Source organism: Puma concolor, chromosome A1 (assembly GCF_028749965.1).
Source record: "Puma concolor isolate L17-30 chromosome A1, mPumCon1.1.hap2, whole genome shotgun sequence".
NCBI classification, from domain to species: domain Eukaryota; kingdom Metazoa; phylum Chordata; class Mammalia; order Carnivora; family Felidae; genus Puma; species Puma concolor.
In genome coordinates this window covers 174,739,924-174,752,655 of record NC_141667.1, presented here as the reverse complement: position 1 = coordinate 174,752,655, position 12,732 = coordinate 174,739,924, and the positions used below count along the sequence as shown (strand labels likewise).

The following is a 12,732-nucleotide window of genomic DNA, read 5'->3' as shown; positions in this document are numbered from 1 at the left end:
TTTTGGAGGATGAAGCAGCATTTTAAGAAATGTTCTACGAACGGTGGCAGTTACAGCTCGTTATTTCTGAGTTGGAGGGATGAGACGAAACAGTGACAGAAGAGAACTTAAGCTGTGTTTTGGATAAATCTCTCACACACAAGGGCTGTTAGATACTGGGACAGATTTTCTCCTGTTGTCTTTAATAGATACTTAAGATATTACACAAGTAATTTTCTCTTGCAGTGGAAATCTGGGAAATGCAGAAAAGGATGAACAGAAAAATGCACCTATGATTATAATGCCCAGGGAGAAACAGTTCTGATGGGGAGCTTCAAGACTACTGATCCCATGCCATCTCAACCACACACCTCAAGGGGCAAGAACACCTGACTTCCCTTTCTTCCTTCCATCAAGCCAACTCCTACCTTGTATCAGAAAGAGTTACAGGTGGCTGCAAGACATTGGCTAAGTCCCTTAAGCCAGGCCGCAGTTTTCACATCACACGTGTAGAATGAGAAAATACATTACTTATTGGAAAGATACCAGATAATCTGAATTTTTTTTAAATTTATTTTCTTAATATATGAAATTTATTGTCAAATTGGTTTCCACACAACACCCAGTGCTCATCCCAAAAGATGCCCTCTTCGATACCCATCACCCACCCTCCCCGCCCTCCCACCCCCGACTCTGAATGTTATTCACTGAACATCAGCACCACGTATAGTGCTTAGTACTTGCACACACATCATCTCTGTGAAAATGCTTTGTACATCTCCAAGCACCACTCAGACTATAGCGTTAAGGTGGCAGAGATTCTTTTTTTTTTTTTTTTTAATTTTAATGTTTATTTATTTTTGGGAGAGCAAGCGAGCAGGAGCCTGGCGCCCCAAGGTAACATAGATTCTTGATCATCCCAATGACCGTTTCATCATCTAGAAGGCAGAGGAAGCACAAGGGGGTAACTAGGCCTTCTTCTAAACCACCACGAATTAGGGAGAAACCTGGGCAAGAAGCGTATCATGTGGTTTTCTTTGCAAATTATAAAACAGAAAAGTAACCTACACATTTCCCTGCTAGATATTTCTAGACCCAATGGACAACATCCCACATTCTTTTTTTCTCAAACTCTCAAAATTTCCTGGATGTGCCTTGACCGTATTTGCAACTCAAATGTGAGCACCGATTAGAATGAAATGTAACGGGCCTGCAAAATGTGGAAGTTCTGTTGCCACATGAGAATCTGAAAGCATGGAGTTCAACATGTGACATCTCTCTAGAATCGGATCTCTCGCTCCTCTTGGGCACAGGTGCTTGTGCCCCGCAGCGCCCCCACGTGCCTGCGCACGCGAGCATGCGCACCAGGGGCACCCCCACTCCCCCACCAATTCTGCCCATTCTCAGCAGACCTGACTTCAACCTGGGACGTGTTGTTAAGACCCAGTCGTGAAGCGTTGTCTCCGAAGGCTTATAATTGAGAAGGGCACAGGGTGCTTGTTAGAGCACCCCTCGTGCCAGATTGCGAGGAGTGAAGGGCTGAGATGAGCTTTAATTACCGCTCCTCACGGCCCGCTTACCTGTTTTGCTGTTTCGATGAGGGCAGCAGCTTCTGCCTGGCCCAGCTGCTGCACCATCTTGTAAAACAGGCTCTCTTCATTCTGCAGCAAAACATACGGTTCATCATATTCTTTCAGTCTTCCTGAATCCAAAACCTGTTAATCAGCAGAAAGAAACCCATTAGCACACAATGTTTTGCAGTAACATATTATAAGCCAGACAATATTTCGGAAAGGGGCCGGAGAAGGAGAATAGAGAGAATCCATTTGGGTGGTAGGCCTGCCTGGTGTTTAAACAGTTTGATTACCCTGTTTTACTAGGCAGACAAAGGCCTAGCCCGACCTTTTATTATTATAATGTTATAGGAAAGGAAGAAAATGAAAGTTTTAGACTATGATTATGGGCACTCAGCAGTCCTGTGGCGTTTTATATTCTGCCAAAGGCTTTTGGGGTTGTTATTAGTGCTTTTAGCTCTCAGACTCTGAGCTTTGAGGGTTATTTATACATACATTCAGAGTTGGGAAATTTCTTGATTTAGGAAAATCAAACTCAACTTATGAAAAAGCAGGGTGATGTCATCCAGGCCAGATGGCAGTGACCTGAGAGCAAATTAGCTGCTAAGCTGGTCTGACAGAATCTGAGCAATATCTGGAAAAGGAGTAAATGCTTCTGGAATTTCTTTAGGGTCCTGGAATATGTCAGCTGGTAAGAGGGGACAAAATACCCGTCAGCGAGATTAAGGTGCATCCTGAAGTTGGCTTTGGTGGGAGCTTATTATTCTGGGAGTGAAAGGCTGGCTAAAAGAGCTGCTCCCTAAGCAGCTTTAGCATAATTGCTCTGCACAGAAGAAATCTCTAGAAATCCAATTTTCTCTCTGGATAAGACTAAAGAAGTAATTAAGAAATTGAGCTCCAAATTCCAGTGATCATGGCCTGCACAGCACACGGGGGCAGCCCAATCTCAATTGTAGAGGATCGGAGTATCTGTTTGCACAAGTATCTTTCCTGCTTCCTTTTCTCTCTTTCTTCGGCTGCCTGTCTTTCAAGCCATTTTATTGCTCATTAATATGTCCGCTAATTGGAAATTGAAAGGGAGAGGAAGGGGCTCTTAACTCTGCATTTCTACTTATTAGTAGCTCTGGTTAATGGTTTGGGAGGGAAGAAAAGAGTCTGAAACCATTGGCCCAGATGATGTACCTAGGAAAACAGTTCTGATGTCAAGTGGTACTTAGTTCTTCATTTAGGCTGTATTTAGAGTAAATTTATCTTAAGGGAATATGCTGAAACTCTTAAGCCGGACACAGGCTGTTTGTCCACATCTAGGTATTGCAGTTAATTCTGTCCCGTGGTATTTAATCGGAAACATTTATTAAGTCTCATAACGGGCATTTTCCTGTTAATCTTTTGTTTACTACTGTGAATCACTGCTAAGGGCAGCTTTCTCAAAAGAGTTCAAGAATAATTGAATCTGTCACATCCACATAATAATTAAAACATCCTATAATTTGGCATCCAATTTAGATGCCCCAAATGTGTAATTTTACTTAAGCATAGCATTACAGAGCATAGCCACTCCTCCTGATGTTGAAGAAGAAGAAAAAAACCAATTTTAAAATACAGGTTTCTCTCATGCTGAAGACTAAGTAAATAAGCGAATCAAATTACTTCATACAATGAAGAACCTGATATTCTGCAAAAGCAACAACTTTTAAAAATCACCAGAGCTGGTGGAAAAGGAGTTCTCCAACTATCAAGACTGTATGTAATTTTTATTTTTATTTTTTTCAATGTTTTTTTTATTTATTTTTGGGACAGAGAGAGACAGAGCATGAACGGGGGAGGGGCAGAGAGAGAGGGAGACACAGAATCGGAAACAGGCTCCAGGCTCCGAGCCATCAGCCCAGAGCCTGACGCGGGGCTCGAACTCACGGACCGCGAGATCGTGACCTGGCTGAAGTCGGACGCTTAACCGACTGCGCCACCCAGGCGCCCCTGTAATTTTTAATGGAATGAAACTATTTACTGATATTTCGTCCCTGTCCAACTTCCTACTTTATTCAAATTTGAATGAACAGCACATTTTTCCATTTTCTCTCCTACCGTCTAAAAACACACAAATGCCACTAGATGAGCAGTTCTCAGAATCGACCAGTGTCTGAAAAGGCAGAGGCAGAAAAAAATTAATGCTCTTAAAAAGCAATAGAGTTAACAATATAAATGACCAAAAGACTTATTTTGGTCACAATACTTTGAGCCTTATGAGTATTAAATATAAATGCAATTTAACAAAGAACGACTACCTTAAGATAATATTTTAGAAAGTCACCTCGTAACTAAAATAGTGGTCTTTTGAATTTGGAAAAGAAGAAAATAGCTGTGGATTGAACACTCAGTGTACTACATGCTTTGTAGACATTGCTGTTAATTCTCAAGGTACACAGGGTACATAATGTCCTTCCTCCCTTCCTTCCTCCCTCCCTCCCTTCCACCCACCACCTATTTATCATTTTTTCCTTCTTAACCTCCATTCTCCCATCCATCCATCCATCCATCCATCCAGGAAATACTGACACCTAGTATCAAAGCACTGTTTTAAGAATAGGAGATTCAAAGATGAGCAAGACACATTCTGTCCAGAAATTCACAACCAGAGATGAAGACTGAGGGTGCAGAAGTGTTAAGTAACTTAGCTGAGGCTACGGAATCAGTAGATGGTGGAAGTGGGATTCAAACACAGGTCCGAACCCCTATTCTTTCCATGTGCGTTCCCAGAGAAAGACATTTAGATTATTTATTATCAGATACGATATAAGGGAGAATTTTAACTTCAATTTTCTTTTTTTCCCCTAATGTTTGAGACAGAGAGCGAGAGAGAGAGAGAGCGCGCACGCACAAATGTGGGAGGGGTGGATAGACAGACACAGAATCTGAAGCAGGCTCCAGGCTCTGAGCTGTCGGCACAGACCCCCAATGTGGGGCTTGAACTCACGAGCTGTGAGATCCTGACCAGAGCTGAAATCGGATGCTTAACCGACTGAGCCACCCAGGCGCCCCTAACTTCAATTTTCTAAGATACCTTTCTATATGTATAATACCTTACATTAACTTTGTATAACTTAAGAAAATATGCCTATAAATGTAAACATTCCCCACTGCATTTTTATTATACTTGGGGCTCACATTATTTACTGTGTGCCTGGTAGACACTCACAGAAAAAGAAAACCAATTTTATTAAACTTTCAGGATTAATAAAGAAGAAGTAATATGTGGCAAAAACACATTTGAGGAAAATAAGTAAACTTTCATTAATTCCTGAATTTGTTCAGCAAACATTTATCGCATACTTAAGTGCATTCGTGTCATCATGACAGATGCTGGGGAAGAGGCACAAGAGAGTTAAGCCACAGCCCCTGACATTCGGGAGCCTGTACTAAGAGAGAGAAGAAAGACTGCAAGTGTCTATACTGCAAAAAGAAAAAAAAAAAGCAATGGCAGAAACAAGAGTGTGGAGCCGCCAGGACTCAGGCCAGGCACTACAGAGCCCCTCGGGGCGCAGACTGAGAAAAGTCCTGGAACAGAACTGTACACATTTTGCCTTTACATTTACTGGTTTGAACAAAGATTCCAGGTCTTTTATGATAACTGCACACAAAGCAACTCCAATTTTTAAAAAATGTTTATTTAGTTTGAGACAGCGAGCAAGCACACACATGCTCACACACAAGCAGGGGAGGGACAGGGAGAGAAGGAGACAGAGAATTCCAAGCTGGCTCCACACTGTCAGCGCAGAGCCCAACACGGGGCTAGACCTCAGGAGATCTTATGAACCTTGAGATCATGACCTGAGCCAAAATCAAGAGTCGGACGCTTAACCGACTGAGCCACACAGGCGCCCCTCCAAATTTTCTTTATGTACAGAAAAACAGGTATAATTTTGAGTTTTTATCTTTAACATCTTCCGTAACTGTAAGAAAAGGCTCCTGTGATCTCCCGCTGCGCCCCCTATAACCCAAGTTAAACTACAAATGAAACCACACATTCAAACTGGTGTGAAAGCAATCCTATGGTGCCAGGATCTCTCCAGGAACGCCAACCTCAAATCACTCGCGCGCTCTCGCTGGTTAAGGAAAAATCCATTATATTGGATGAGTCAGTCAGTTACATAAACTCCATGAAGATGTGCTTATCAGGCCTGTGTATCTGCAGATATGGCAGGGAGCTGTCCTAGATATAAAAATTAAATGGACCCATTGCAAAATAATCTAATCCATTTTAAACACCAGGATGCTGTATCAGTGATGGTGGGGTGGCTGCAGGGAGAGGCGGGTGTGGAGGGGGTGTGCAGGACAGGGTGGAAGAAACCTGACAACAGGAAAGAGATGCCTGGAAGTTTTCGATCGGCAATAAGCAACAGAGGCAGATCCCACTTAACAGCAAGCAGAGTGGGAAGATCTGAGTTTCAGACATCTGCTTTTGGTGGTCTGGAGACAAAGGGGCACAGGGACAGTTCTCCAAGCTTGGGAGTTGGGTTCGGTCCCTCACCGGTAAGGTGGATGGCTGTGAGGTTCTCTGTGATAAGATACGGTGGCAAGTGTTACTCAAAACCCTTTCTTAGGTCTTGAAATGGTCAGTCATTGTGACTTGGGAAAGATGAAGGCCAGGTCACAGCGACTGCCACAGCGGCTGCCCAAATTCCTGCTATTGTATGGAAGCACACACCTCCTTTCCCAAAGTATTTCTTCTTCCGGATTGTGCTTTCAACCTTCATGTTAGTTATTTTTCCCTCTGAAAACATGAGTGGAAATCTCCTGGTGTATTTTTTTTAAGGAGCTTTTCTCTTCTGTGACGTTCTGAGATACAGGCTTATCAAAAGTTCCATGAAGGTGAAAAATTGAATTTAAATAAAACTCCAGGTAGCTCTGAGGTGTGTTTGTGCTCTCCCAGGTGGGTATGGGACAGCAGTGTGTGGGTTTGATTTCTCTGGGGAAAACTCTACTGAAAAGAGGCTTGAGTTTAGGATGAGAGGTAAAGATTAGAAAACTGTAAGGTGGCTCATAAGCAGAGAGGTAGAATCTGGGTTTCTCAGCCCCGGCTTTCCTTCTCCAGATCCCCTAAGTCCTGGGAGTGAAAATGCTGAGCAGAGACACAGTGTTGTTGCACCAGCTGTATGTCTGCCGGTGTTTCCTTTGCTGCTGCTGCCAGGGAGAATCCGGGGTGCAGTGAGGACTGAGGGGACACAGAGACGAGAGAAAAACGCTGTGCCACTGGCTGAAGAGACAGCAGGTCACAAGTAACCAGCTAATCCTAAAACTACAGGGAAGAGCTGTATTTAACGCAGAGACAGTGGTGAGTATTAGGAGAAAGAGGATTTCTAATTTGTCTGTCTTGCTCCACTGTTTTGTGGCAACTGAGCAAATGAGGAAGATTAAATTAGCTGTCATTATGACTACATCATGTTTAATAAAGTTAAAATTGAGAGAACATCTTTGTAAAATAGAATTCTAAGCCTAACACATTAATGGCGCTTAATGAACCAAAACTGGGTAAATCCCTTTGGAGAGCCAACACATAAACAAAGCTATTAATTAGGTCACAGTTGTTTCCCAACAAGCCTTTTGTTTGATTTACTTACAGTAAACAAAACCATATCCATACGTCTTTGTGCAGAAGTATTCACCAGTGCAACAAAATGTAATTATTACACCGTGAGCGCGTGCAATTACACGACTTTACGATGACAAGGCTGTGGTTATGCCCTTCATTAGCATCCGTCACTTCCCCAGCCCCTCCGTGAGCGACCGCCACCCTCTGGAGCAGGAGGCCTTGCTGCTGAGTGACTCGTCTTTATGTCCCTAAAGCTTTCAGAATAACAGAACAGATGATCACTTGCTTTTGGAAAGGAAATGGGTATTTCTAAAGCCAGCAAGAAAAAAAAAAGATTGATCCAAAAATCAAAGGTTCAAGAAGGAACATTATTTATGGTGTTTTGCTAGACTAAAAGCCAACTAGTAATCAGAAGTTCTAGAATAAAACAGAAGGCTTCTCCCTGGAGTGGATGGAACACAGAGGACGATTTCCCGATGATGAACTAGGGAATGAGTGCCACTTGGATCCCCTGAGGTCTCATCCTGCCATTCCCTGTCAAAGGAGTCAGCAAACCAAAACCAGCTCTGACCAAGATGTAAGCAGGTGGCCAAGTTTATCTGCCCGTGATGTCCCTGACGAACTCTCAGCAGGGGTGGGGGGGGGGGTGCTGGACTGAAGGTCCCTCATCACTGGAGCTGGGAGTGGGAGCAGCAGCCCCACAGGAACACACAGAGCCCACCATGGAAAGTAAGGTCCTTCCCAGCAATGGTCACGGACTCTAAAAGGAACCCTGTGCTTCCTGTCTCCAAACTGACTTCTCCCTCAGTCTCCCCAACTCCTCCAAATCTCAGGCCCCTTCCCTCACACCCCAGGCTCCGCCTATCACACCGTCATTTATCTGCCCTTAATCCAACCATCTCACCATTTCCACTGCTGGTGCCTTAGCCTAAGCCACCAACATCCAGTTGAACCAAATGACAACCGACAGTTTTAATAAGCGATTTTAACTCTCTCTTTAAGGAAAGAAAGAGAACACAGCAGGGCCAGGTTCGAAAGGACGGGAGGGGCTGTAAACTGCTTTGCAAAACCACTTTAAGGATCTGGACAAAGACCCCTGGCCCAGAGAGAAAAATCTGAGCTTCTTGAAATTTATCAGGAGATACTCATACGGGAAGCATTAAACACACAGACATACTTTGCTAACGGCAATGAGGCACACTGGTTAAGGGGATACTTAAGCTCACATGTGTGGGTCAAATGCTGATGGGTAATGCAAATGGGTAAGGCTTAGGAATGACCAAAAACAAGATTTAGGAATGACCAGCTGACGAGTCTGTCAAATTCTGTCCTTCTCTGCTGTTTCCCTAAACGATCCCGCATTCCAAGGTGGCAGTACTTCTAAGAATGAGATGATAAAAAGAAACTACTACCACCAAAATGTTGTAATACCAAAACCTCGGAATAAATCTATATGGTACATTTAGGAGCAAAGGTTTGATGTGAAGGTGCTCTTCACTAAGCTGGAGATCAAGCCAGCTTTCTGCCACTGCAACCAAAGCCTGGCAAAGCACTTCAAACACGGAAAATTCTACCATCATTCACTTATTGCGGAAAAAGGAGGCTTCTGGGGACAATCTGTGAAATACAAAGCCGAGAGACAAGAACAAAGTGACAGGTAGCAAGCAGAAATCAAAGGTTATTTTTCCAGTTTCCATTCAAAAGGAAGGAATAAGGATGCTACCAATGCCACACAACGTTTCTGGAATCTAAGAGTCACTGTCCTGCCATCATGGAATGTCACATGGTCACTCACAAAAGTCTGCTGGAGTGGCTTGCTTCCTAGTTCTAGGTGTCCTAGTCCACACCAGCCATGCTGCCTGAAGCCTACAGCATCCCTTTGGTTGGGAACACCCAGCTCCTGACGTCAACCTCGTCAGAGCTCATTCCTGCACATGTCTAGGCCGGGGGAGCGCCAAGGTTGAAGGCACCGCTTCACTGTGGAGAGTCCGGTTATCTTCTCACTGCCCCCACTGATGATCCCGTCTGACAATGCATGTGAAACGGGTGGGAGGCAATATTCCAGAAACTGCCCGAAGAGTCAAAAGGGACAGCTCTGTTTTCACTGGACATAAGGAAGCTTGGATATTACTGCTTATTACTGATTACTAACCTGTTTAGTGCAGATCATCAAAAACTTGGTTAACCCTATCTGTTGCCTCTCACACGCTGTATAGGCCTTCTTTATTTACTTTCTCACCACTAATCAAAGCACCACCGGATACTGTTGTGTCTGTAACAACAGTCAGCATCCATGAGACAGGTGAAAATCAGCCTGTTGCCATGGACTGGGAATTACCCTGAAAATAATACGTGCATTCCTTGGGCTTATTTGTAGCCAAAGGGTTTTCCTTTGAGGCATGGCCTCCTTATCATTTCATAAAACCACATCCTAAGATAACTGAAACTGAGCAAGCAAAAGAGGGAAAAGAGAAGAAAAAATATAGGAGGATAGGGTGAGAGAAAAGGGAGGGAGGAAAAAAGAAAAGGAAGGAAGGACTGAATTACTAAGAAAGAAAAAGCCAATCAAACCTGGCAGATACTGGACAGATTTCCAGAGACCAAAGCTTGAAGCCTGCCTTGTGTGTAGTCCCTGGCTGTGCTGTGTAAGAGACCTGCTGCTTGGTCACCTAAGTCTCAGCCCCAGACCCACCATTTTTCCTACACTCTCAGCTCATTTGCTGTCTGCAAACCACATTCCAGAGAGCTTTGGCCGGCTGGTGCTCTGTTGGGTTCCACCAGCAGGGGGCACTTGGGGAAGGGGGTGTTGAAGGTGAGACACAGAGCAAATGGTCGCCATGGCCTATGTTGCTCCTGCAACATCACCTGGGGCCCGGGACCTGGCACCACCCCCCTTCTTCCATTAGAACACACATTGAGAACTAGTCTCATTGTAGTCCCTCACAAATGTAACCAGCGGCTGGGCAGTGACTCTCCTTGGAGGTCTGAGCATGAGTCTTTAGGGTCTTTCCTCTGAGTTCTCAGGTCTAGAGATCTGTCTTGGGGCTCAGTACCTGCTTCCTAAAATCATTATCCCAGTTTTTCTCTTCCACTTTTCCAGCCTTCCAATTCCTACATTAAATCCTTTCTGTTGAAATACTTTGTGTTTCTGACTACGGCTTCTCCCTTCATAGACTCCCCTTTGTCAGTGCATCTTGTAAACATCCTGACAGACAAGAAATTCTGCAAGTTACCCAATAACATCCTGGCAGCCTAAATGAAACGGTAACTTTTTGATTAAGAGAATCCAAAACACTGAAACAACTGTGACATGGCCAGAAGTACTATTTTACCCCTCTGTAAGAAGAGGCCAGATCTTGAATTTGAAAGATTTTCATGGTTGGCCATCTTAAAGGAAAAGGACAATTCAAATAAACTTTTAATACGCAAATATGAAATCATTAGTTTATTTAATAGCACATTCTGAAGGTATAGTTAAGTACCTGAGTCACTATCAGGAATGAGAGGAAAAATTAACAGAAAATGAACTTATTAGAGGTTTCTATCAGGTTGTATAAGGAAGGTTAAGCTGAAAAACTGAACATAAATGGAAAAAACTGGAAAGTCACAGGTGAGGGTCTTACCATTATCTTGTCGCTATCAATAATGGTGTTCAACCTGTGTGCAATGGTCAGCACAGTGCACTGGGCAAATTTCTCACGGATTTTTTTTTGTATTAACTCGTCAGTTCTGGAACCAAAAAAGTTGGATTTAGTTCAGTAAAGATAGGAGAAGCAGACTTAAGCCCTAAAACAATCATGACATTTTCATAATGTTTTTAAAAATCAAAAACATGAGATAGTTCTTAAAAAACTGAGTATAAGAAAACCTATTCAGAAGTTTCCTGTTTTGCATATGACGATGTTAAATATGCTTCCCTCCACTTGCTTGAAACTATCAAGAGTAGCACTGAGGAAATCTAGCGGTCTTAGGATGCCTAATAATATCGTTATCACCATATAACTTCTTTTTGGTTTCTTCCTGCTTTCCAAAATTAACATTACCAATGATACCTTTGGGACAAAGAGAGTACCTGGAAACATTTCTCAGCATCATTAAATGTTTCCCATTTGCCACATTTAAAGTTTGGATTCCAAGGTTCATGGGCCCCAGTTCTGTACCTCACATCCACATTTGCCGTTGCTTCATCAATGATCAATATTCGATTTTTCCTGAGGATGGCTCTCGCGAGGCACACCAACTGCCTCTGTCCGACACTGAAGTTCGATCCTGATTCTGCTAATTGGGTGTCCAATTTGCCAGGAAGATCTTCGATGCATTCTTTAAGCTGCACCTGTGGATGCAGAAAGAAGGACTTCTTCCTAAACAAAGTAGTACTGACGTAGACAAGCCCACTAGACACAAGAGCTCTGAAGTTCTAGTTCTTCTTAAACATCTTATATGTCCAGTCACGTGAATGGGAGAGTTACTTCTAATTACTGTCTACTTAAAGATGGTTGTGTCAACTCAGGCCAGAACTATTCTCTGACTTAGGAGCACATGGATTTTTTTATTTCTTTTATTTTTAAAAAAAATTTTTTAATGTTTTTATTTATTTTTGAGACAGAGAGAGACAGAGCATGAGCAGGGGAGGAGCAGAAAGAGAGGGAGACACAGAATCTAAAGCAGGCTCCAGGCTCTGTGCTGTCAGCACAGAGCCCGACACGGGGCTCGAACTCACAGACTGTGAGATCATGACCTGAGCTGAAGTCAGATGCTAACTGTCTGAGCCACCCAGGTGCCCCTGTTTATTTTTAATTATTTTGTTTTATTTAAAAAAAAATTTAGGTTTATTTATTTTGAGAGAGAGAGAGAGAACCCGCAAGCAGGGTAGAGATAGAGAGAGGAGCAGAGACAGAGAGAATCCCAAGCAGGCTTCCTACTGTCAACACAGAGCCCGGAGTGGGGTTCAAACTCACAAACTGTGAGATCATGACCTGTGCTGAAACCAAGATTCAGAAGCCCAACCGACTGAGCCACTCAGGTGCCCCAGGAGCACAAGCTTAATGGGAATCAAGACTCTTCTCTGTTGCCATCAGCAGGCATCATCTGTTCATGCATTGAGAAATATGTACTATGTTAAATAATGCTATTCTCAAAGTAAAATATGGAATAATTAATAATGTTCCTTCATAATTTTTAGATAAAAGGTAACAAAGAATTTACAAAGACAAAAAGCAAAAAACAGTGGTTGCTTGGGGCAGAGAGTTAACTGTAAACAGAGAAGAGGGAATTCTGGGATGGTGACAGAAATGTCCTAACACTGGACTGCTATGATGATTAACTACAAATTTACCAAAATCACTGAATCACACTTATAATGAGGGGATTTTCTGGCATATAAAATTATTTCTCAATAAAGTTCGTGAAAAGAAATCATCTCAGTGTCCCCCATCCCTGCCACATGATGCCCACGAGGAACCTCCCCCTTGGGATTAATTAAGGAAATCGCTCAAAAAATGAAGCCATTTTTCTCAATGTAGTCTAAACATTTAAAAAAGTTAAAAGGGGGCGCCTGGGTGGCTCAGTTGGTTAAGTGGCCGACTTCGG

At 43.1% G+C, this 12,732-nt stretch overlaps 1 protein-coding gene across 2 annotated transcripts in view; it reads right to left on the bottom strand.

The window, feature by feature from the left end:
- Positions 1 to 12,732, bottom strand: part of ABCC4 (ATP binding cassette subfamily C member 4 (PEL blood group)) — a 267,510-nt gene that overhangs the window by 12,849 nt on the left and 241,929 nt on the right. For both annotated transcript variants that reach the window (XM_086709433.1, XM_086709438.1), the window contains 3 exons: positions 11,304 to 11,476; positions 10,767 to 10,872; positions 1,560 to 1,694 (listed from right to left, as the gene is read on the bottom strand). In XM_086709433.1, coding sequence (XP_086565559.1) covers positions 1,560 to 1,694; positions 10,767 to 10,872; positions 11,304 to 11,476 — 414 coding nt within the window. The remainder of the gene's footprint in view (positions 1 to 1,559; positions 1,695 to 10,766; positions 10,873 to 11,303; positions 11,477 to 12,732) is intronic.